The 25,852-nt window shown below is 34.2% G+C and overlaps 1 protein-coding gene across 2 annotated transcripts in view; it reads left to right on the top strand.

Moving 5' to 3' along the window:
- The window catches only part of Fhl5 (four and a half LIM domains 5), a 41,614-nt gene extending 15,799 nt beyond the window's left edge, over positions 1–25,815 (top strand). For both annotated transcript variants that reach the window (XM_015498271.2, XM_048811101.1), the window contains exons 2-6: positions 12,855–13,025; positions 13,961–14,135; positions 15,193–15,362; positions 18,988–19,174; positions 23,190–25,815. In XM_015498271.2, coding sequence (XP_015353757.1) covers positions 12,867–13,025; positions 13,961–14,135; positions 15,193–15,362; positions 18,988–19,174; positions 23,190–23,353 — 855 coding nt within the window. In that variant the 5' untranslated portion in view covers positions 12,855–12,866 and the 3' untranslated portion in view covers positions 23,354–25,815. The remainder of the gene's footprint in view (positions 1–12,854; positions 13,026–13,960; positions 14,136–15,192; positions 15,363–18,987; positions 19,175–23,189) is intronic.
- The last annotated feature ends 37 nt before the right edge of the window (positions 25,816–25,852 follow it).

The following is a 25,852-nucleotide window of genomic DNA, read 5'->3' on the forward strand; positions in this document are numbered from 1 at the left end:
TGTCCTGGGAAATATGAAAGTGCTACAAAGAAAAGGATTTGTAACTGGACCTTGATTGATGAAAAGAAACATCCATCAAGGTAGATGGGCAACAAGGAGAAATGCATTACAGACAGAAGGAAAGTCATGGGTGATGGTAGAAAGGCATAAAGGGCCATAGAGTGTTTGAAGAAGAGGAAGTCACTGAAAGTTGCTAAAGCACAGGTGTTGAACAGTGCAGGGCTGGAAATGTAGAACATAAGAGAGTAGAGAATATAGTAAAAGTACTCTGTGCTACATAATTGGGTTTAGATTTTGTTTTAAAGTCAAACAAAAGCTGTTAAGAATTTTTTCACAAGGGAAAGAAAATGATGAGTCTGGGAAAGATTTGGGGGAGGGGGGATACTTGGGAATTAAACCCAGGGCTTCATACTTGTTAGGCAAGTGCACAAACACTAAGCTACATACTAGTCCTTTTTTAATTTTTATTTTAGGACAGGGTCTCACTAAATTGCCTAGGCTGGGCCTGAAACTTTCAATCTTCTGCCTTGGCCTTTCTGGTAGCCAAGACTACAGGTGTGTATCACCAGCTCATCTGAGATTTTTCTTAAGCATTGAGCAAGATGTTCTAGGATTCCTAGGGGAAATTGGGTTTATCAGCAGAGAATACAGACATGTAATAGACATTTGCTTGTTTCTCCACAATACAGTAAGGCGTTTAATAAAATCTTTAGTTCAGTGTAAGCCTGTAGGTCCATTAGAGACGCGAAGAGGGACTAAACTAAGATTTACGAGATGCTTCTGAGGTGAATGGAATGGAGTACCCAAAGAACATGTGCAGGAGTGCAAGTAGAGAGGAGAAGGAACAGCTGCCACCTTTTAGAGCAACCTTGGTCAATGAGACTTCAATAATGCCTTTGACATCAGCCACCTTCCTGCTCTTACAGCAACAATATTCACTAAAATCCTAAATGAGAAAACAACCTAGGTAAATCCAGTTAAGTGTGTTCAAACTAAGATTTTTTAATTAATTTTTAAATTTATATATGACAGTAGAATGCATTACAATTCTTATTACACATTAGAGCCCAATTTTTTCATATTTCTGGTTGTATACAAAGTATATTTACACCAATTTGTCTCTTCATACTTGTACCAACATTTCTAACCCCCTCCCTTCCCCTCCCACCCCTCTGCCCTATCTAGAGTTCCTCTATTCCTTCTATGCTCCCCCTCCCCACACCCCACTATGAATCAGCCTCCTTATATCAGAGAAAACATTAGAAAAAAAGCATTTGACAAAATGCAGCACCCCTTCATATTCAAAACACTAGAAAAATTAGGGGTAACAGGAACATATCTCAACATCATAAATGCTATCTATGCTAAGCTCCAGTCCAACATCATTCAAAATGGAGAAAAATTGAAGGCATTCCCTCAAAAACTTCTTTCACCACTTCTATTTAACATAGTTCTTGAAACACTGGCCAGAGCAATTAGACAAAAGAAATTAAAGGGATACACATAGGAAAATAAGAACTCAAATTAGCACTATTTGCTGATGATATTATTCTGTACCAAGAAGATCCAAAAAGTTCCACCAGAAAACTTCTAGAATTAGTAAATGAATTCAGCAATGTAGCAGGATATAAAAATCAACACCCATAAATCAAATGCATTTCTGTATACCAGTGACAAATCCTCAAAATGGAAACGAGGAAAACTACCTCATTTACAATAGCCTCAAAAAAAAAAAAATACTTGGGAATAAACTTAATGAAAGAGGTGAAAGACTCTACAACAAAAACTAGAGAACACTAAAGAAAGAAATTAAAGAAGACCTTAGAAGATGGAAAGATCTCCCTTGTTCTTGGATAGGCAGAATTAATATTGTCAAAATGACCATACTACCAAAAGCACTATGCAGATTTAATGCAATTCCAATCAAAATCGCAAAGACATTCCTCATAGAATTAGAAAAATGAAATTCATCTGGAAAAATAAAAGACCCAGAATAGCTAAAGATTTTTCATCTAGTCTCCATCTCCAAAGTTTTGTAAATCAGACAAATTTCAGATTTCAAAATATTGTACTAACATTTTCCAGCAGCATTTTTAATATTCCTTACAACATTTATATTTAAATCCTTTCAAGCTCATCCCTAAAGGAAAGCAAAAATAAATCTGCAGAATCAATGAAAGACCAGAATGGGCAATTGGAAGAGCCATGCAGCACTTCCAGATGAACACAGCATATTTTTACAAGTGAAGCTACTTTGAAACAGCAGATGAAAATTAAGCCACAAAAGCCCACAAGACTTTAAATTGAAGAACAGTGCACTTTTCCGTATGTGCAAAAGTAATAGTTAAGGCATTATTTGCATCTATTAATAAAACTTACAGATCATGTTTTAGAGATAAAAGTAATCTTAAATAGCATTTGCTCTACCATTTCCTCTATTGTAAGAAACATGATCAATGTGATTATTTTATATAGTATATTACCTCCACTGGAAACAAAAAAAGAACTAATCAAATCAATATAGTAACTTATAATTGGCATTCAGAATAAAGAATATATGATAATTGAACTCCCTAAAGCTATGACACAAAGAAATAAAATTCCTTAAAAGCATATCAGCAAAGATCCATTATTGGAAATTTATAGACTAGTACATTTCAACTACACTATAAGACAAAAGAAGCTCTCTTATTTTATAAACTTGTGTTTATGATCAGAAAGTAATTAAGACACATACAGGTAGTCCTTGATTTGCTTGATATCACATTGACTAAAAATTTTCATATTGGAACTATGTCTTTGCTTTGCACTGTTATATGTTAACTGAGTATTGAGAGAGAAAAGAGAAAGAGGGGAAAGGGAGAAGGGGAAGATGGGACAAAGGAAAGGGGAGACAGGAGAGAGGAGAAAGAACATCATTGTCTCCCTTTCCTCTTCCTTGCATCTGCAATCTCCCTCAGCATTTGATTCTTCTATGCAGTTAACAAACATCTCAACATCTTCCCTACTAGAAACTTCCATGACCAGTATCATCATGCAAAACCCTTTCCTAGGCGTGCTATGTGTTCATTGGATTATTATATGATAACAAAACAAAATGACAGGATGGTTTAATACATACAATTTCTCCTGATTTGGCATCTGTTAATTTTTAAAAGCTTTTTAAAAAATGACATACATAGAAAAGAATATATATGTATAATAAAGGAAATAACAATCTAGTTTAAGGAACCAAGCATTCCTGATATCTTCAAAATCCTCTGTCCAACTTCCCTATGCTTTTTTAACTTAAGAAATTAGATCTTTTTAAATTGCATCCTAAGTATTTTGTTTATATCAACACACTTTTTTAAAAACCCTTCACAGTATTTATAATCACTAATAATCAATTTTGGCTGATTCAGAACTTTATATAAATGACATTCATATGTACATACTCTGCTGCAGCCAACTTTTCCCACTCAATATTGTGAAGTTCTTTTGTAGTGAGGAGGGTATCCATAGGTCATCTACTTTCATCGCCATATGGCAATATGTTGTATGACCCTTCTTCCATTTACTTATCCATTTTTTCTTTAATGGGTATTCAGACCATTTCTTGCTATGGCTCGTGCATTATTCCTAATGTGGTCTCTAGTAATTGCATTCATATTTGTATATTCACTTTGTATAGAGGAGCTTGTTAATTATCTTTCAATGATTATTAATGGAGAATATGTCCATATTTTAGCCATTTAGTTTTTCCTTTTATGAATCTATTCAGGTCTTTTGCATGTTTATTCAGTTGTCCATTTCTTCCTTATTGCTTTGTATTCTGGATATGAGCTCTTTGTTGATTAATGACTTGCAGTAGCCTCTATGAATCTGTAGCTCATTTTCACTCTTAACTTTGTTTTGAAAAACACAGGTTCTTTAATTTTGTCTAACCTACTAAATAGTCCCAATATGGCAAGTCCTTTTTCTGTCTGTTTAACAAATCTTTTATACTACAAGTTTGTGAAACAGCCTATATTCTCAAAGATCTCTTAACCTTGAGATCTATAACCTAGTGTAAATTATTTTCATATATGATGTGAAGTACTAATCTAGTATCAATCTTTTTCCTATGGAAATATGGTTAACCTAACACCATTTACTGGAAAAAACATTCCTATCTCTCATCATCCATCACTGTGTCCCCTGGATGGATAGATTATGGATTTGTTGCTGAGCTCTCCATTTTGTAGCAGTAATATGTCAAACCCTGTATTCAGACCATACTGTGCATTGATGGCTGATTCTGAAAGTATTCCCATCTTGTTTCTTGTTCATCTGGAATTTGGCTGTTCTTGAACTTCTGTATTTCTGTATAAGTTACAAAGGCAGCTTGTAAAATCTCTCTCTCTCTCTCTCTCTCTCTCTCTCTCTCTCTCTCACACACACACACACACACACACACACACACACACACCCAAGTACACCAATATACCACACTTGCTGGTAGTATTTTATTGTTGTTGTTGGGGATGAGGTGCTGTTTTGCTTTGCCTACCAGACATTGGAGATGCATATACAATTTTTGTCTGACTTTTCCCCATAGGGTGCAATCCTTATTTGTCACATCCTAAGGGAAGGAGATAATCTTTTGGTGTTTGCACTGAGTTCACTATAATATCAAATTAAGTTGACTTCTGATTTCACACAGTACTCAGTTAATACTATTTACCTTTCTGCCCAAACCTTAGCTGAAGCTGATTAGAATTTCCTAGGATTTGAACTAAGATTGGTTGCAAGATTATTTACTTTAGGATTATCATTGGAATATCTTTGTCTTCTATGAGAAGAGTTTCCTCCCTAACATTTTTTTATTTAGATTTAAAATGTATCTTCTTATTTTGTGATATCCCAGTGTTATACTTTTCTTTTCCAAAAGAAATGTTGATTTTGTTTCACTTATTTCCATTTCTATTTTTAGAGCTAACTATATAAAACATAATGTGCCTAACACATATAAATGTTCATTGAACAACTAAAAGCAATGGAAATAAACAGTAAAATATACCAAAATAAATACACCAAAATACACCAAAGAAAATAAATAAATAAAGCACCAAAAACAAAGTGATTCTGTATGAGAAATGAAAAAAATTTAACAAGAAAAATGACCAATATTACTCATTTTATTTTCTTACCAAATAATATAAAAACAATCAACTCTTTCCTCATTACATGCTATTTTGCCAAGTAAAATATTGTGTCCTTTAAACTCTAAAGATAGTTGTTTTATACTGCCAGTATTTTTATATGCAACTACGTGTTAACCAATTTTTTTCCTCCTTATTTTCTCTATTGCAATCATGTTCTTCAACCTTCCTTTGGAGAGTTTCCTTTTTATTTTTTTTTTAAGAACAACCTTTAGAATTGCCTTTACTGAGCATATTTTGCTGATAAACAGTTTTTGCCACCCTAAATATGTTTGTGTTTCATCATATTCTTTAAGTCAGCTCCACAGAGTATGCAGGTCTAGAACTTACCTATTTTTCTTAGCATTATTCCTGGCTTTCATTATTGCTGTTAAGTTATCTGAAAATATGATTATTTGAACATAGTATGCTTTCTCCCTTTGGATGTTTTAAGATCCTCTGTCTTTGTAGTGTAGCAGCTTTATTCTAATGTTTCCTTTCATGATATCAGCTAGGTATTTCTTTCTGAATCTAGGCATTTTGTCATTCATTAAGCTTTTGTAGTTCAATTCTATTTCCAGCCTTTACATAGTCTTTATTTTCTCTATTGTCTTATGTAAGGACTTAGTTCAAATCCCTTTACTTTGTCTTTCAGATCCTTCAGCATTTATTTTATATTTTTTCTTTTTCCCTCTGTGCTATATTTTGTAGTATTTCTTTAATTTTATCCTTAAGTTTATTAAGTTTTCCTTTAACTGATTTTAATCTGCATTTGAATGTTTAAATTTTATTTTAATGATTTTTAAATATTTTCTACTTTTATTGGTTCTTTGGAAAATCTGCCTACTCATTTTTATTCTGAAATTTTCTATGTATAATACTCACTCATGTCTTTGAACATGTTAAATATAATTATTTTACATTTTTGTGTCTTATTTCTCATGCAGAATCACTTTTTTCTGGTGCTTTATTTATTTATTTTCTTTTATGGATTTTACTCATTCTGCTTCTTTTCATTGCTTTTAGTTATTGTGAGCTCATGTTCAATGAAAATTTATGTGTGTGAACTGGAAGCAGGTTGGCTAGACTGGGGCATTCTTTCACAGAGGAATTTCTTCTGCTTATGCCAGATACCATCACAGTACCAACCCAGTTTCATTTTAGACTAAGTCTTTAAGCTGAAACCTAAGGGTTTTCAACTTCAATTGGTAGAATTTCTTAAATTTGAATACCAAGATCATCTTGGCTCAGAATGCACCTAAAGGAGATAGAGATTGTTAACCTTTCTAGCTTCCTACTTTCCTTTTGTTTTTAGCCTCTGAGAATTTTGTTAACTCTTCTGCCAGTTTAGCAGTGCATTTTATTTTGTTTTTCATTCTTAGGAGTACTGTCTATAAACAGTTTTCTGAATTGTCAGAAATGTGGCCTCCTCATGTACTTTATACCTGTGAAATCTGACATCAGCTGATGTTTACTGAACTGCTGTTTTAAAGACACTATTTACCTCCTGGTGACACTTAATTGGCATTAATATCCATTCTCAAAGTTCTTATTTCCTTCATCTTTCACAATATCATGTGACTCTTTACTTCATCTGCTTTATCTCTTGTCTATAATATAACATGCATTTTTTCATGAGTCCATCTTTTACCTTTGTCTATGCTATAGCTTTCTTTGATGGTTTCCTTCAACGTCATACCATTGCATCTCACCAACTGTTATGGAGTTTAACTAAGAAAAACAGCTAAATTTCTTATTCTAATATGACACTCCAGCCTAATTTTTTGGACATACATCTCAATACCCCTCTAGTTCAGTTCCCCAATTTTAAAGTACCTAATCTAAATTAATCTTGCCTCCCAACTAGTTTCCTTTCCATGTTCCCAACTCCTATTAGCGGCACACTGATCCTATGAGAAACCTATGTAAAATCCCAGGATGACTCTTTCTGCTAAATTTTTATAACTTCAGCTCAAAGCAAGCCATGTACCTATTTTAAATCATCAATGATTATATTTTGTCCTCAGACAAAATTTAACTATAGATTGAAACTTAAGCTATAGATGCCCGTGCCTGCTACCTTTTCAAACTTGTCCTCTAACACTTACCTTCTCATGCTCTGTGAACCACTTAGAATAAATTAATTATTATTGTTCATGTGTGTCTCACATTTACAAATATAAGTGCCCTTCCTAATTCTGTTACTCCATCTCAAATACCCTTCCCAACATCTCCAAGAAGAGAAAGGTTTGCACTGGCTAATCATGAGCCTGCAGCTGTAATTCCAACTATTCTAGAGGCTGAGGCAAGAATAGTTGCAACTTAGTGAGACCCTGTCCAAAATAGAAAATAGAAATAAAAAGGGCTGCGGATGTAGCTCAGTGGTAGAACACTTCTGGTTTCAATCCCCAGTACTGCAAGAAAAAAAGAAGAAAAAAATCCTGGGCCTCAGTTTTAACAGGTGTAGTTTTTAAATCCTAGAATTCTGTGTTTTCAACAGTCAAATAATCTTGACCTAAGTGTGGATTCTCATCTGTCAAATTAGAATAATAGTAAAATACTTCAGGGATGAGTGTAAAGATTAATATAAGATTATACACATATGGTAGTTAATACCGTACCCAACTTTCAGGAAACAAGAGTGTTAAATAGCATTTCAGTGTTTCCAATATCTATCCAAGTGTAGTAGAGACTATACTTTCCCACTTCAATATCTGTTTCTTGTGATTCAGAGGTTGGGAATCTGAATGTTGATATTGCTGCTTCCAACACCAGTACCACAGCTGTCTCTCACAGCCAAATACAAGTCATGGAACCCTGTAAAACTGACTCCAGGTATAATGAATGGGTAGAAACCACTCACATTATGGAACCTAGTTTACGAGCACAAGCAACAGCAAGAACACACCTTTGATTTCTCATCTACCTTCCAATTTTCACGTGTGTTTCTAATTAATAGAGTCAAATTTGCCTCCCAAGCACTCACTCAATCTGAAAATCCAGGAGAAGATTTTAGCCCTACGATCTCTAACAATCAGAGTTAGAGCCAAGATCAGGAAGGCCCATCATAATATCTACCTCACAATGTATTCAAATGCCATTTCTCCAGGTTGTTGCTGAATTTTTGCTAGCTAAAAATAAGTGTTCTTCCCCTCCTCTGTACTGGTAGTTTTCAACCCTCACTGAACAGTAAAACACCACTTAAAAACCAAAAGATTCTTAGTTTTCATCTCTGCCTCCCAAAATTGATTTATTGGTTTGGGATACGGGTGCGTGCACCTTAGAAATTTTAGAAATTCTTCTAATGGGTAGAAACACAACTCAAAATGTTTATAACTTTTCATTTCTCCTTATCACTTTTTAACTTTAGTGATATATTAAAATGTTCTACTCTTCCTACTATATTATAAACTCTCTAGAGATGGGATGTGAGTCTAATGCATTTTTACATCCTTCACAGCTTCCAGCAGATTACTTTGCAAATAACATATACTTTACATGTTCATCAAATACTTGAATAAATGAATGGTGTGTGCCTTGCAAGAATATTAAAGATAAAAAGCCCAGCATCTAGTCCTTGTCTCTCTTCTTCTTGACATGCCCTTGAGTTATGAAATCTATTCTGCAAAGCATAGTAAAAATGTAAGTGGACAGACCTATCATGCATTAGCCTTCTTAGCATTAACCCACTATAAAATATAACAACACAAAATGATGTTTTGTTTAAAAAATAATACCTAAGCAACATTCTTGGATATGGAAACTATTGCCAATGAACTCACATTCTTTTAGGTAGAAATCTAAAAATACAAAGGAAGGACCTGGAAAAACAAAGCCAAGTCTATTTTTGCTGATTTCTGAATTGTTCTTTCCTCACATGTTCTTTTGATATATTAGTGCATCTCTAAATCAATCTTCTAAAACCACCATATGAACAATATGATAAAAATTCTGATCTTCACAAATTAACGTTTAGATCCCTGAGACAAAAACTACATAGTCCTCCTCCTCTTTCCTACAGCTTCACCTGTTAGGTAATGATCAAAAACAGGTCTTGACCTGCCTTCTAGATACTGTTATTCCCTGAGTACTTAAAAATGTTTACATTAGGGATAAAGAAGAAAAAAGAATGCAAAATGATAATTAGAAAATAATTGGATTTTAAAAATGACTTAGGGGCTGGGGCTGTAGCTCAATGGTAGAGTGCTTGCCTCATACATATGAGGCACTGGGTTCAATCCTCAGTACCACATAAAAATAAATAAGGATATTGTGTCCATCTACAACTAAAAATATTTTTTTAAAGTGACTTGGTTGGAAAAAAATCATACTCTTGTGTTTTGGATATGAGATTCCCCCCAAAGATCATCTGTGAGATGATGCAAGAATATTCAGAAGTGAAATGATTAGATTATGAGAGTTGTAACCTAACCAATTGGGTGGTAATTGTAGGCAGGTAGGGAATGGTTGGAGGAGATAGGTCACTGGAAATATGCCTTTGGGGTTTATATGTTGTCCCTGGTGAGCGGAGCCCACTTTCTCTGCTTCCTGATTTCCATGTCCTGAGTTGCTTTCCTCTTCTACACCATTCCACAGTGGTATTCTGCTCAGGCCAAGAGCAACAGAGTCAGTCATCTATGGACTGAGACCTCTGAAATAGCAAGCACCAAATAAACTTCCTCCTCTAAGACTGTTCTTCTCAGGTCTTTTGGTCACAGCAGCAATAAGCTGATTAAAACATTTTATCTCCCTTCCCCAATTAAAGGTCCAAAGAGCTTTAAAAGGCTTTGAAGTTTCAAAGTCTTCCTTTATCCTTAAAATACCCAGGTGAGAATCTGACCTCAAGACTACCATTATCCAGCTTCATATGAGATTCTATGTCATTCTCCCACTATCTTTCTTCTTCCTTGATACAATGAGAGTGATGTCTTCCTTCCTTCCCTCCTTCCTTCCCTGCCTCCTCCTTTCTACCCTTTCCTCCTTCCTTCCTTCCCATCAGATTTCCAATAGTTTAATTTCCTTAAAGTCTTCCTAGGGAAGTCTCTCCTTACTTTCTTTTAGTTCCCTATGAATTCTACATGATTCTAATAGAATTTGTTCACCTACAGTTATAATGTTTATATAGTTATGACACCTGTAATTTTAAGAAACTCTATTTGAAAGTATAACTCTATAGTTAAATGACATGAAAATGAGGACTGATTTTCTTAGTGCATTTTTTTTCCACCAAGAAGAGAGTAAACATTCAGTGTGTTCTCTTCCTCAATTCCATCCACTATCATTAAGGTAAGTAATACAGAAGCTAAGAGAACAGAGACTTCTTAAAGACAAAGAGTTCAATACCACTGAGTAAACATTCAATAACTGTTGACATGAACCAATGCCTGCTGTCACTGTACAGTCCCATAAATGCAAATTTACAAGGTTTTGAGTAGTGGACCTGATTCTGCTTTCACCCTGCCCAACTCCCTGATGTTGCAGTAACAAAACAGAATGGAATAAAAAGTGATCTTTGCCTTTTAAAAAAATGAAGACATGTGTTCCATTTTGTTAAGAATTTCCTATGGAGCAAAGCATATTAGGATGGAGATAAAGGAAGGACCAAATGGCCTTATATTTAGAATTCTGACCTAATCACTAAATGAGATCAGGCATTATGACACTGTAGTGCTTAAAGTGTTGTTTGAAATAAACCATTGAAATACTACCACTTTGGGGTTCTTTTGTTTGTTTTGTCATGTAATACACAAAATGTCTTACAAAATGGAAGGGGTCTGGTAGTTCCCAACCCCTGAGAGGCCATTCTCATGGTGCTATTTTATACATTTAAAATTAAATATTAATAATGAAAATGACATGTTCCATATTAAGTAATGAAAGTCAAAACTACTTACCTTATCTCACTTTTGGAATAAACATTGATCACTGTGAATATGAAGAAAAGTTTTATTTTAAGAATTTCCCAGAGAATCTATTTTCCTTCTGTTTCCAAGCCCTTGGTAGCCCTTTGAGTGTGTTTGTATTCACTAGGAAGGGACATTTCTGTGGAATTAATCAAATAGGGAATTCAATGTTCCTTGCAGATAATTTTGGCCATGTCCCATTGGGGACTTTCTAGTCTGAATTCTCATCTTTCCTGGGAAAAGACTCACGTGTTCCTAATCCTCATTCTTTTCTCCACTTATAGTGAAGAACAATGTAGTAAAACTGTCATTCAAAGAACTAATGACAATGTGCATTCAGCAAGACACTCTGGGGGAACTTCTTCATTAAAATGAGGCAAAATTTATGAGAATAAGATGTAAAATGTACTAACTACAAATGAACACCAAAAATAATTTTAGAAAACACCACTATAATTAACCTATCTTCTAGTTTTGCTAAAATTTTAAGAAGTTTCTAGATTGGATAATTAGAAAACATTCATGAATCCTAATATATCCCAGCAAATCCAGAAATTATAAATCCCATCTTCAAAAGGAAAATTAGTGCTACTGCTTTTGGTAATAATGAAATTTTCATGTTAAATGCCTAGTTTAAAACTTTTGAAATCTACATATTCTGTTTCTTAATGTTTTTTTTTTTAATTTATAAAATAATTAGGATTCATATCCTAGCCCTGGCTTTGTGTTCCATGAGCTTTTATTGTGGAAGATGCTGCTGCTGCTTTTATTCATACCATAATATGAGTTAATTTAACCCTATGTCTTGAAGAAGCCTATGGCTGTTCTCTACCATTAAAAGCTTTACCTGCAATTCTACATCTGTATATTTGCTAGAACCTAGTCCAAGACCTAGGGCTGGGACTAAATGCTACCTACTGAGAAGATTTTTGGTCAGCTTGGTGTGGGACATTTGCATGGTGAAGTCAAGGAGATTAAAGTTAGCAGAAACCAGTTTGGGGAGTCGTGGGCATATTTAAGGTGTTTGAATCCACAGGTAAGTAAGGATATCCTAACAGAGGGTTATGGTATAGGAAGACCTTAGGATTAATGTGCAGAGCCCTTACTAGATACCCAATAAGGAGTAAATAAATGAACTAGATAATGGAAATGGACTAGAAAATGGCAAAGCACTTTTATTAATTTCTCTTTAAGTCTAAGTCAAAAAGATTGTTGTCATCTACATCAAACTTCACCTCCACACCTCCAGAACTCTCCCAGACAAGGAGTGATGACAGTTTGTAAAAACCCTATCAACAGGTCATGTGAATTATGCTTGAGGTAAAGCCATCCTATGTAAACGCACATTATATTCTTATTGAAGTACGTATTAGCTCATGATTACTACAGTATGTTTTTTTTTTACAATCTGCCTGTTGGCTTGATGTTTTTATTTTTTTCTCAGAAAACACACAAGAACTGCCAAGATGAAAGAGTAGCCATTCCTAAATCACTCCAAATGTCACCATGGGGCTGGGGATGTGGCTCAAGCGGTAGCGCGCTCGCCTGGCGTGCATGCGGCCCGGGTTCGATCCTCAGCACCACATACAAACAAAGATGTTGTGTCCGCCAAAAACTAAAAAATAAATATTAAAAAAAAAATGTCACCATGACTACAAGCATAATTTTCCTAAATCAGTAGATTTGTGCTGAAGAAATAGAAATTCACTCAAGTGTTGGATTTATACTGTATTGTCATTTATAAACAGAATTTTACTTTTGTGTTTAAGAATCATTTTCTTATTCACAGGATCAAACCAAAATGACGACTGCTCAATTTGATTGTCAATACTGCACAGCCTCACTTCTTGGGAAGAAGTATGTACTAAAGGATGATAATCCATACTGTGTTTCATGTTATGATCGTATCTTTTCTAACTATTGTGAGGAATGCAAAGAACCAATTGAATCAGATTCCAAGGTAAGTCTCACCTCAATTCACATAAAAACTGATTATAAGCAGCAAATGCTTCGAAATGCTTCGATTCCATTAGTGTTGACTTTTAGCTCTATTTTCCTAATACTTTATGTAAGGATTTTTACATTTCCATATACTTACATAAGGATTAATTAGTTGTCACTAATGAAGTTCCAGTCACGACACTTATTACTGTGAAATATAGCATGTGCTTCAATCTTTACATGGTCTTGTGAGTTCGTGTTTTAGGATGATAAACATTTAAAAAGTTAAGCTATTTCCCCCAAAGTCCCACAGCTAAAATATTGAGTTATTTCTGAAATAACAAGTGTATAAATAAATATATAAATAGTTAAGGTGTAAAGATGGAAAATTAATACTTTCCAACTTAAAAATCAACCTCAGCTCCACTAAACCCCATAAGATTTGGAAACCTCCCTTTATACCACCCATTCTTCCTGCAATGCTCATTGATCACCATTATCTTCTTCCTTCCTTCCTTCCTTCCTTCCTTCCTTCCTTCCTTCCTTCCTTCCTTCTTTCTCTTTCTCTCCTTCATCATCTTCTTAACTTTGCTTTTATTAGGTGGTATTATTTGTATGCTTATTTAGTTAGTTAAATCTCAACGTGTAATGGGATATTACAATCTAAAAATTAAAAACAATTCCTGAAAAATCTCTTGCACTATGCAAAAGGAAAAAATAGCAGAAAGTCAGTGTATTTTCCAGCTCCTTTAGTGACCAACCAAGAAACACACAGACTGTAGCTCATAATTACTCCACAGTCTCTTCACTATAGATAACAGTATCAATAACAACTTTCCCTCAAGCTAGTAGAACAACCTACTGGTACTAGAGTCCCATGAGTGTTCAGTTTTGTCTTATAAAATGGCCTTTATTGCAAACACATTTAATTAACTTTTATTTACTGTCTCAAAGGATCTTTGTTACAAACAAAAGCACTGGCATGAAGGATGCTTCAAGTGCACCAAATGCAAACACTCTCTGGTGGAAAAGCCTTTTGCTGCCAAGGATGAGCGCCTGCTGTGCACAGAGTGCTATTCTAATGAGTGCTCCTCTAAGTGCTTCAAATGCAAAAGGACCATCATGCCTGGTAAGATCTCCTGGGAGCACTGGTGTCTAACCAAAGCTGCAGTGTTTTTCATTAAGGGCCACAATGTGCCCTATTACAGCAGTTCACAAAGCCTTGGGTTTGAGAAAGACAATTTTCTTCCTCTCTTGATCTCACTTCACGTACTTTACAAAATAAAAAGGTTGTTCATTTATTATCCTTGAACAGGTAAATTAGTGTTCTGTGTATTTTAATAAAAACTGATTCATAGATAACATTTTCAAGCAGAACCTGAATAAATGGTGGGTTTTGTTGTTGTTGTTGTTTGTTTGTTTGTTTGTTAATAACACTACTTAAACACATTGCCCTGGACATAACAAATGTTCTAAGGGGAAAAAAAAATCTGCCAGAGGAGATTGGGACCAACTATCATGTTGTAACTCTACACAAGCTGGTTCAGGGATCTGTCTTCATTGTTTCTTTTAGGGAAGACAAGTCTCTATGTAAATCACTCCACTTTTGACAAGCATGAATTCATTATATTTTGGTCCTTTACTCTCTCTCTATGGACAGCAGCATAAGACCTGAAATTCTTTCTCTCTCTCCTCCTTCCTTCCCTTCTTTCCTCCCCCATTCTCTCTTTTACACACACACACACACACACACACACATTTTCTTATTATGGATTCAAATAATTTTAGAGGCCATAACTATACAATATAAATCTCGGGGGTTGTACCCTGGGCATTTCTAATATCCTTGTAATTATTATAATGACCCAATTTATCTAAACCATGTGCAGCCATTCCTATTCTCCCTTTAAAATACTTTAACATCTCTAAATTGTGCCTTATGCAGTCCTTGGAGGAGTTTTCAGTGAAAGAATAATTCATTGTCATCAAGGCTGAACTGTATTAACTTTTCTTTCCCCAGATGGATGTTTCTGAAACTGACAGAATGTAATTTTTATAAAAGGACAATTCATTTTTCAACTTGGTGTTTAAAATATGTATTTTAAGTAATTTGATCTACACTTACCTAAAGAAAATAAAACCATGTCTGACTAGTACTAACAGGTTCTTATTTTTGGATTTCACAGGTTCTCGCAAAATGGAGTTTAAGGGAAACTACTGGCATGAAACCTGTTTTGTGTGTGAGCTTTGCCTACAGCCAATAGGCACAAAGCCCTTGATCTCCAAAGAGAATGGAAATTACTGCCTGCCATGTTTTGAGAAGAAGTTTGCTCATTACTGCAACTTTTGCAATAAGGTAATTATCTAAAGAGGATGAAACTTGTAGAAGCTTCTGTATCATTGCTTTTTTTTTCTACATGATATATTTGGAATGAAATGATACAGTCATATCTGTCTAATACATTCATATTAGCTTTGAATTCCAACATGCACAAAACTACTCTCTGTCAGCGAGGATGACCACCTATATTTTATCAGCTATAAAATTTCATCCAGAACATGAATTTAATTTTCTAGTGGTTCAAGTGATTTGACATTCCAGTTCCATTCACTGCTTCTATAAATGAGTTCATGCATTCTGAGAGACAGTACATTTCTTTTTGAATACAAAATTCTTAGGACATAATTTTTGATCCTTTCAGTGTTAACTGTTTCAGAGGAATATGGACTTGCTTCATGGAGTGACTAAAGAACCAAATTAGATAAGATCTTAACTCCTCACATTGTGCAATGCAAATGTCTTCTTGGTTTGAAGCTTTGGCATTTTCAAAGAGTAGGTTTGTGGAGATCTTAAGGGGAATTAGATAAAGATGAAAACACCAACAAAACTAAGAGCTTCAAGTTCTTTTACTTCCAGTTTCAATGTTGCATGCAGGGAGTTGGTTTCCCATGAAAAGTATATTTTCCAAGGAAGAAAACAAGTCATTTTTCAGAGGTAAACTTTGTCCAACTCTTCTTTACCCTCTATATTTTTATGTGGAAAGTGGCTCACATCTCTAATCTTGATGAAACCTGTCCATGCTTCATAACATATATTAATATTCTCAAAGTAAGTCTTGACCTGTGAGACATTACAAATTTAAAATGACACTATAAATTACAATGAGAAAGTTAATTCATGAAAGCACTTCGGATTGGTATACTGGTTCCTAAATATTTTTGATCCATAGGCAACGTTGGCAGTTCTCTTAAGACCATTTGTATATTTGCATCCGGATATCTGGGTCTCATTACCACGTACAGGTGCATATACACACATACAGTAATTTTCTACAGATATTAACAATACCAATACTACATTTATATTTAAATAAATATACTCTCCTAAGTTGTAATTATTGAATTACATTATAATGATGATTGAAAATTACAATGGATAGTAATATTATGTGAAATCATCTAGTACTCAAAGAAACACTGACAGGAAATGTTTCAAGCAGTGGTCAGATCCTATGACTCCATTGAATTACCAGAGTCAATGACATAAATTTAAAAATAGATGCTAGAAATAAAATGAGTAGGTTTAACTAACTGTTTTGAAAGACAACTAAGTAGCCAATTTAGGTTTCCTTTCTTAAAGACTTAGACTAAAATATTAATGGAATTTGTGAGAATTATCTTAAAATTTGTTGGACAATATGAACGTTCTTTCAATACTGCTGTAAAGATTCAAGATGGGAACTTCTGTCAGAATTCAGGGCTGAATACGGTTTGGGATGAAGCATTGGTGCTTCCCAGGTTATAGGCAGCTGTGACTATATTTAGAATGTGATTCAAAGTCATCAAAAATTTATGAAATGTTTATGTTGGATAATAGATAGGTCATGGCATGCCAGATTATTTTCTGCTTAATTTTTAAAACTACAATTTCCATAAGGAAAGCTGGATGTAAATGTTTTTGATCAAAGCTAAAGAAAAGCAAATTTTTTTCAACCCAAACCAAAGACCACATGGTTTTTAGAAAGAAAAAACTACTTGACAACCAGGCCTTTAAACTTTTTCAACAGATTTTATTTTGTCACACTAAATTTATTTTCCTCTAGAGAGCAACTGACCTCAAACCACAAGTGCTTTGAATTCAAATTTCTCAGAGTTCAAATAGAGTTAAATATGTTCAACTCTTGCTTTGGTATCTGTGGCATGAAAAATCATCATTGCCTCCACTTCTCCAGAGAAGAAACTTATTATAAATCATGGAATCAGTCAGTGGCCAAAACCAAGCTTAAATATTAGACTTCATCTTAGTTCACCTCCCTCTTCAAAAGAAATGTAATCACAAGGAAACAATTTTTAACGTTCCAGAGTTTCTTCTCCCTAATTAAATAGACCTTGGCGTATATATCAAGTTTTATTTTGCTGTGAATACATTTTCCAAGTTTTAAATCTTTTAAGCATTGCCTGCTAATCATTTGACCAAACAAATCAAAGTCATCATGATTTCTGCTGTGCCTGCGGTAAGGCATTTGAAGTCAGTAGGGGGTATTTTAAATTGCTTTACTTCACACACACCATTATACTTTCATTTACTTATTCAGAATAGTAAGCTTTTTTCCTTTAGGAAAAACAACTTTTATGTCAAGTATCTTTAATTTCTAAGATATTTATTATAAGTTTAAAAATATCTTTAAAATATTTTTTCAAAAGCCTACATGATAGACAAACAACACTTGAGTTTGTCAACAATAAAATGACTTAAACTATCTTCAATATGAGTTAATTCTAATATAAAGACTGTAGGCCATCTCTGATACCATATTGTTTCATTCTTTATAAAACGTGTACAGGAACATATTCCAATTTCCTCAGCAATTCTAGGAGTTCAATGACCACAAATTTGAAAGATGATGACTTCAAAGTAACTACACAAGAAGAGTTGCCTAATATTTACCCATCTGATTTTGATAAATATATTTAAAGTTTTTAAAAAGTAGAATCCTTGGATTAAATTGGCTAAGAAAAACTATATTATCTTATGAAGAACTAATAAACATCTTTGGCCAAACCCAATCATACCCTAAGGCTTAATATACAGTGAGTGCCATTATTTGAATCCTGAAGCTAAAAACACAAACCCTACAACACCCTTCTTGTGCTAGATACAATATTAGAATTGCTTTCTGAAAGTTTTATTGTTGTTGTTGTTGTTTTTAAGTATTCATTCCACAAGATCTTATCAACTGCTCACCCATGCAAATTAACCTCAACTCCAAATGGTATTAATGCTTATGTACACAGGTTGTGTACATACTGTGCAGGTTTGAATGCTGTCTCCAGGAAAAGTAATTTAGTGACTTTAACTCTTGATTCTTGCTCATCTGTAAAAGGGGTAAAGATGATAGTCTCCACCAAGCAGAGATGTTGAGAATATACAAAGAGGCCACCTCTTAGAACAGTACTGAGGACCTCAAAACAATTAAGAAATGTAAGTCATTAATAGCAAATGACGATATTTACCAATTCCATCCAGGATTTCTACTTCCAGATATTCTTGACCCTAGTACAAAGCTTTCAGGAAAAAGTAGATGTTTTTCCTCAGATCCTTACAAATTAGATATTGATGTAAGAACATAGTATAGAACTATCTTAACTCTGATGGCAAAGCTAAGAAAACTCAAATGAAGATGAGGTGAATCAAACACCTATTTCTTTTTCATCTTCTTGAGTCCAAAAAGGCCATGCCATTTTTCTGATCCATTGGTTGAGAAAAATTAGAATAATTTTCATTTTTTACCAATCCTATTTAATTCCTATAACATTTGATTTCACATATTGACTAAGAAAAAATCACAGAAGTTTTAAGGAAAATAATATCCTAAATCAATCAGGTAGAGTATCAATCGTGGGCATAGAATGACGTTATGAAAAGGTCTAACATGCAATGAAGACCACACTCATTGACTTTTTTTGAAATTCTTTGGCAGGTGATATCTTCAGGTGGCATAATGTTTCATGACCAGCAATGGCATAGAGAATGTTTTCTGTGTAGTGGCTGTAGGAAAGAGCTTTGTGAAGAAGAATTTATGTCCAAAGATGATTATCCATTCTGCATGGACTGTTACAACCATCTTTATGCCAAAAGGTGTGCGGCATGTACCAAACCCATTACTGGTAAGTTCTCCAGTTCAACATGGTACCACCATAAGACAGTTATAACTACATAAAATGTTACCTAGCTAGTTTAGGAAATATAAGTAAAAAATCTAAATCTTTCATTATACTTTTGTATTTCCTTTCCTTTTGAGCAAACACAACTGAGGTACCAATTTATAAAAAATTCAAATATTACATGGACCCCTCAAGGAAAGGACAGAGTATAATTTGAGTAACTATTCTCTTCAAAAGAAATTAAACACTACTCTAATGGTACAGATTCTAAGTAAAGTCATAGTTTAAGGAAGGAGAAAAAAAGGATGAGATATGAGGTCAGAGAAGACGTTAAATGAAGAGGCCTGATTTGAGTCTCATTAAGGATTTGAGTGGGAGGAAAGAGTATAATAAATCAGAATTCTGCCTTTATTCCAAACAGAGCCAAGCAGAATTAAGATACAGAAGTTTTTAATTAAGTACAATATTCTATAAAATATCTGAAACTGCTATGATTAGGAAAGCATAGGTCAGGAATGAACTAAATTTCATTTTAACATGCTTCTAACAAATACATTACTCTCTTTTCTCTCCATTCACTTGCAACAAGTTGAAATTATGAACAGATGAAAGAAAAACAATATAGCTTTCTACTAAAGAAACAAGATACATGAGATATGATTTGAAAAATGACATCAATGATAAATTGATCCATGTTAAATAGGTTTTCAAGGTTTAAAAAAATACATTATATTTTCCTCAGCCATCTCTAAACTGCTAATCCTATAGTAAGGGAAATAAAGCCAGCAGGATACTTAAGAAACCAGCAGCTATTCTTTGAAGCAATTTATCGTCACTTAATAATGTGACAGAACTATATTCTGCTCTCCATTCTTAGACAATATTTCATTTTTTTTAGTTCAGATTATATAACAAGAGAATTAAAGATGATGCTATCCCTTTCCTCCTCCTCCTCCATTTTCAAATAAATATAACAAAAGTTGATTCCATGTATCTTTCAATGAAGGAAAAAGTTTCATGCAAACCCCAACTTTCAGGCTTCCACCCACTTACATAGGGACCCCATTTTTTTTTTTTCAAATTCTCACACTAGCCATGGGCTACATCTGACTAGCAGAACAGCTTTGTTAGGCCTGGACATATTTGGGGGGAAAGATGAATGTAAAATCTATCTCTGCAGCCAAAAGCAAATATAGAGCTTACCACCGATGAACAGGCTGCCTTCATGTTCCCTAAGCAGGCTCAAGGTCACATGGAGCTGAGCAGCTGCCATTTTGTGTGGGGAGTGCCCTCTGTGTTCCTCACATCCTGTCTCTGTCACTCAGGTACATTACTTCCTTGACCCTTGCCAAGGATTTGACAATTCCAGACTATTGGGTCTCAGAGCACATGCTCCTAACCACTCTGCTCTCCTGCTTTTTATACATCTGGCTTCTCTTACAACTAAGGGAACAAGACACCGTCTCCACCACTTTGTTCAAAAATTGGACTTTCAGACATGCATAAGTACCTTGAGCTCCAAAATCTTAGTAAATATGCCATCACAACTGATTCCAAACATTTTTTGAATTGAACTAGAAAAAAGGGACACCAATAAGGAAATGGGGAAATCAAATAATTTAAAATGTGTTGCACATTTCTTTGGGCACTCAAATAGCGAATAAAGATCTCAGAGAACATACATTGATGAGTTTCAATTCTGATTCATCACAGATATGTCTAAGTGATTTTTCTGATGAATTGTTCCAAATCAATCACTGAAATCAGCTTTTTAAAGTCAGACAAAAACAATATTGTTTTTCTCACAAACACAAGGATGATCAAGAACCATAAATCACACCCAACAGTAACCTAAATGTATATCTGATTTAGAACAGTCTAAAGGGAACTTCTAATAATAATCTTACTTCAGTTCTTGATTGAAACTGAAATGCTTGCAAAAACTTCCAAGTCACTTACTATTTCTTGATCTGACTGCTTAATATATATAGGCCTGGAAGTAAATATTCTTTAAAATTGGAGCTATCTGAAGTAATATACCATAGATATTTGGGGCTGGGAATGTAGCTCTGTGGTAAAGGGCTTGTCTAGCATACAAGTAGGCCTTGGGTTCAATTCCCAGTGCCCCAAAATCAAACAAATAAACAAAACCCCACAAACTACAATAGCTATTTGAATTAAAATACCATATTAATATACCTGATACTGCCATATACTTATCTTTAGAAGTTTGGGCATTCATGTAAACATATGTCACCTTAAGGATCTGTATTCTTGGTCACAGGATACATAATTTCAATGACCAGGAATAAGTTCTTAGATTTGTGTTTATTTAGAGGAAGAGGAATTTAAATATTGTATTTTCTCCAGAGAGAGTTGCCAATATTCTTGGTTACGTTTTGTTTTACCAGTGATTTAGTTAAAATTAATTTGGTGAGGTTAATAGCATAGTCTCTGAAGCCAGACTGCCTTGGTTGGAATCAGATCTTACCACTTAGCATTTGGTTGACCTCCGGCAAGTGGTTGAACTTCTCCACCTCTTGTTTTTTGTCTAAGTGGGATGATTCTAATATCTTCCCCCATGAAAATCAGATGAGAGTCATATGAGGTAATACACATAAAGGGCTTATAGTAGTGACTAGCACATATTTAGGGGCTCAAAAAATGCCACCCCCTATTGAATTGACTTGCTAGGAACAAATAAAGCCCAACAAAAGAGGTGGCAGAGATAAGTTTCCAGGCTGACTTTCTTACTGCAAATGATCTTCATGACCTAAAGGAGTAAACATAGTGTTTCAATTTTGGACACTGCCAGATGCTTTGATGTTTTTCTTCTTTGTAAAATTTTAGAACTACTTTACATTTGCCACTTATATAAGGCTTACTAATTAAATCAAGAAAAACTCATAAGCATCAAAGTGCTAGATATCTAATAATTTTATGAATAGAAATGATTCATGTAAATACATAGAATATGACTCTTACAATCAGTTTATTAATGCTTCAAATAACTTTGAGGGAATTACTTGTTATATACTAATTTATTAGAAACTATTGATGATAACATCAATAAGCAACTGTAAATTTAATCAAGGAAAGAAAGTAGGGATTTGAAGCAAATTTCTCTATGAACTACTAAACTCTAAAGATATCAACTATGACTTTTTAAGATGGAAACAAAACTTCATTATCACAGTCAGAGTTTGTCTGAAATGGAATGCTTATTGGCACTTTCAATTTCACCATCCTAAAATGGAGTATTTAGAAATTATATATGAATTAGCACATGAATTATTTCATCTACACTCCATGGATGATAAGAAAATTATAGAAAATCTGTAACATTAAGGTCATTTTGAGAAAACTTGTCAAATAAATAAACCCAAGCCTCAGGCAAATCAACCACTTTCCAACTTTTAGATCTTTTCTCCTCTATAACGTCTCAATTTCTTGAACTGCACCCTGGAATCATATTAGGCAGAAAGATCAGAGGGTCACTGCAGACTCAAATTCTATTAGCTTTTAAAAAACACAACAGCAAAAGTGTGCCCTAAGTTAAAATGGTAGAGGCTAATGAGACATTTCTTGGGAATTAATCTCTGAGGACTGGGGGTGTGATAGATCACCTGCCTAAGCATGTGTTTAAGTTTGGTCCCTTGCACTGAAAAAAAAAAAAAAATGAAAGAAAGAAATAGGCCACAGTGGCAGGAGCAATTCAGATTCATAGATTTTTTTAAAAAATTATTTTTTGGTTGTGAATGGATAGCATGCCTTTATTTTATTTATTTTTATGCGGTGCTAAGGATGGAACTGGCAAGAATTCTGCCACTGAGCTACAGTCTCAGCCCCAGATTCATAGACCTTTACAGATTTCTTCTTGGAGTGACACCTCTACATCATCTTGCTCACTGCTGTACCCCCAGTTCCCAGAACAGCACCTAATTGAATGGTCAATCAGGTTGATTCAATACACTCATTGAGTGAATGTATTTCTCTTCTTCTCCCAATTCCTTTACAGGTCTCAGAGGGGCCAAGTTTATATGCTTTCAAGACCGCCAGTGGCACAGTGAGTGCTTTAACTGTGGAAAGTGCGCCATCTCCTTGGTGGGTGAGGGCTTCCTGACCCAGAGCATGGAAATCTTCTGCCGAAAATGCGGTTCTGGGGTGGACACTGACATCTAGGAGGCAGCGATGGTAGTCTTTCTCCACCAGAAATCCATTTTGTCTTTGTTCTCACTAAATCCAGAACTGAGTTGCAGTAGTATTTTTTTTTTTAACTTAGGTTTTAGAAAATTGTTAATGTAGGGTTTATAGCTATAAACAAAAAAAGCAGTTTACCAAAAGAATATTTGTTAAATCACAAAATCAGCTCTCCTTGCAAAATACTGCTCTCTGCTGTTAGAAACATGGGAAAATATTTCTTCATAATTGAGTATATGACCTGTACCTAGAAGTTGTGGATATTATTACTGAAGAATGACAGTTTTCAAAACTACAGAGTAAAAAAATCAAAGAGTTAAATTGAGAGGTATAAATTAGGCTAACATTTGTATTTCTAGCTAGTGAGTTACATATAATGTGATAGATGAATGGTAGAACAAGGTTTATAAACAAAGATTGATTTGTGATCATCATACTTAAAAATTGTCATTTTTATTTTTCTTTCTCTTATTTAAAGTTCTTTTTTTATCAGTGAATATTTATTATGCAAGAGAGTGGTTTTTTAAATCATTCTTTTACTGCTCAAATGTACTGACTTTGGATTTAAGAAACAAAGCTGCAGCCTTCCCTCAGACACACTGCTTCCCCAGGTTCCTCAGCCTGTTGTTAACCAGGTTTAATCAATGCAATTTAAGAACTGTGTATGTTAGGGCTCTCATACTTTGCATTGGTATCAAGGGGATCATTTCTACCTAGGAATAGCCAAAGCATGAGTTTCAACACTCTCTGTATTAATTGTGGGCTTTGAAAATACAATTAACAGAATGATTTAAAAAACCACTCTCTTGCATAATAAATATTCACTAATAAAAAAGAACTTTAAGAGAAAGAAAAATGCTTACAGATTCCATGAAGTACAAGTTTATTCTTTCAAGTAAAACTAACCAGGATAATCATTCTCCCCCAAGGCAAATCTCTAAAGTAAATATATCATTAAGTCATCAGTAGTGGAAATGAATTTTAGGGAAGTGATTGAGTGTTCTAGCATGACTTTTATCCAGATATCTGAAGGCATAATATAATGCATAATTAACTCTGAGCCTCGTGCGTTTTGCTTGCTAAAATTACATAGATGATTAATGGATAGGCATAAAAGTGGGCTTTAAAGACATCCAGTTAATTGAGTCATATATAATAAATTAGAATAAAAATAAATAAAATAAAAATTGAAAAAGAACAATTCACCGTAGAGTCGTGCTGGCTAAAGATGATCCCTTCCTACTACTTCTCCCTACCTATGCTGCCCACCTTGCCCCAAGCCAATCCTAGCTTGTAAATCTGCCACATGACCAGGAGCTGCACTCCTAACTCTAAGTAGTCACTCTATAAATAAGTCAGTATGTATTAGACCACAAAGAAAACTTTAGTGAAAAGTCTCTCACCATATGTTTATCTTTGTATCAGACGTTAACTGATAGTGACACACCTAGTTGTTTCTAGATGATATTTTTATCACATTATTTGGAACAAATGGAAAACAGCCTGTGCTCTCCATGGTCAGTTACTAGTTATAGCAGCTCCTGGGTAGGGTGGAGTAAGGTTGGGTAAAAAAACCCACCTAGATATATTTATGTGTGTACTTTCAGATTACTGCAGAGCATAAGATGTTCTGACTGAAATATAGGTTGTGGCTCATTACAACGATGACAATAGCATCACAGAAAATTCAATTAAAATTGTTACTGAAACAACTTTTAAAATAGTTTATAATTAAGGGGTATTTAAAGATGCTAACAATTTAGAGATACTAATAAGAGACCAAGCTCTATAGAGTATTTGAAACTACAACTGAAGTAAAATATGAGATATTTTCTCATATTCACATTGTAAAATGCCAGCCAAACTATCCACGTTTTCCTACATTATATGAAATTGCAGCTGTAGAACTATCACTTGCCAATTGCTTCATTATTATTATTATTATTATTATTCCATTCAAAATATAGAATACAAGAGATGTAACATTTTCTCTGTTACCCAACTGTAGACAAACATACAACACATAATGCTTTTTTTGTTAAACAATTACTAATATTTAGTAATTTTGCTATGTGTGTAAGTGAGTATGCATATGATCAGGCTTGCATTTAGTCTCTACAATTAAAATTTACAGGATCACTTTTAGATAGGGATTTTTTATCATTCTTGAATAACTATAGTTTGTATATATATTTTCACATAAAATAGTTCATATTTAAAAGGTGGCTTAGTCATCAAACATGTGTTTATACATGTGCTGTGTCCAAAAGTAGACCTCACACTGTTTTGCATCTGAAGTGATGACAGGGTGAATCCAGGCATGGAATTGTGAATATGCCAGATGCAGAGAATCCTCCCTTACAGCGTAGACAAAGCACCCTATAGACATAACACACATCTGCAAAACAACTAGGAAATAAGGCCTCATTAGATTGATATCCACACCAAAAAAAAAAAAAAAAAAAAAAAAAAAAAAAAAAA

Source organism: Marmota marmota, unplaced genomic scaffold (assembly GCF_001458135.2).
Source record: "Marmota marmota marmota unplaced genomic scaffold, marMar, whole genome shotgun sequence".
Classification (NCBI taxonomy): Eukaryota; Metazoa; Chordata; class Mammalia; order Rodentia; family Sciuridae; genus Marmota; species Marmota marmota.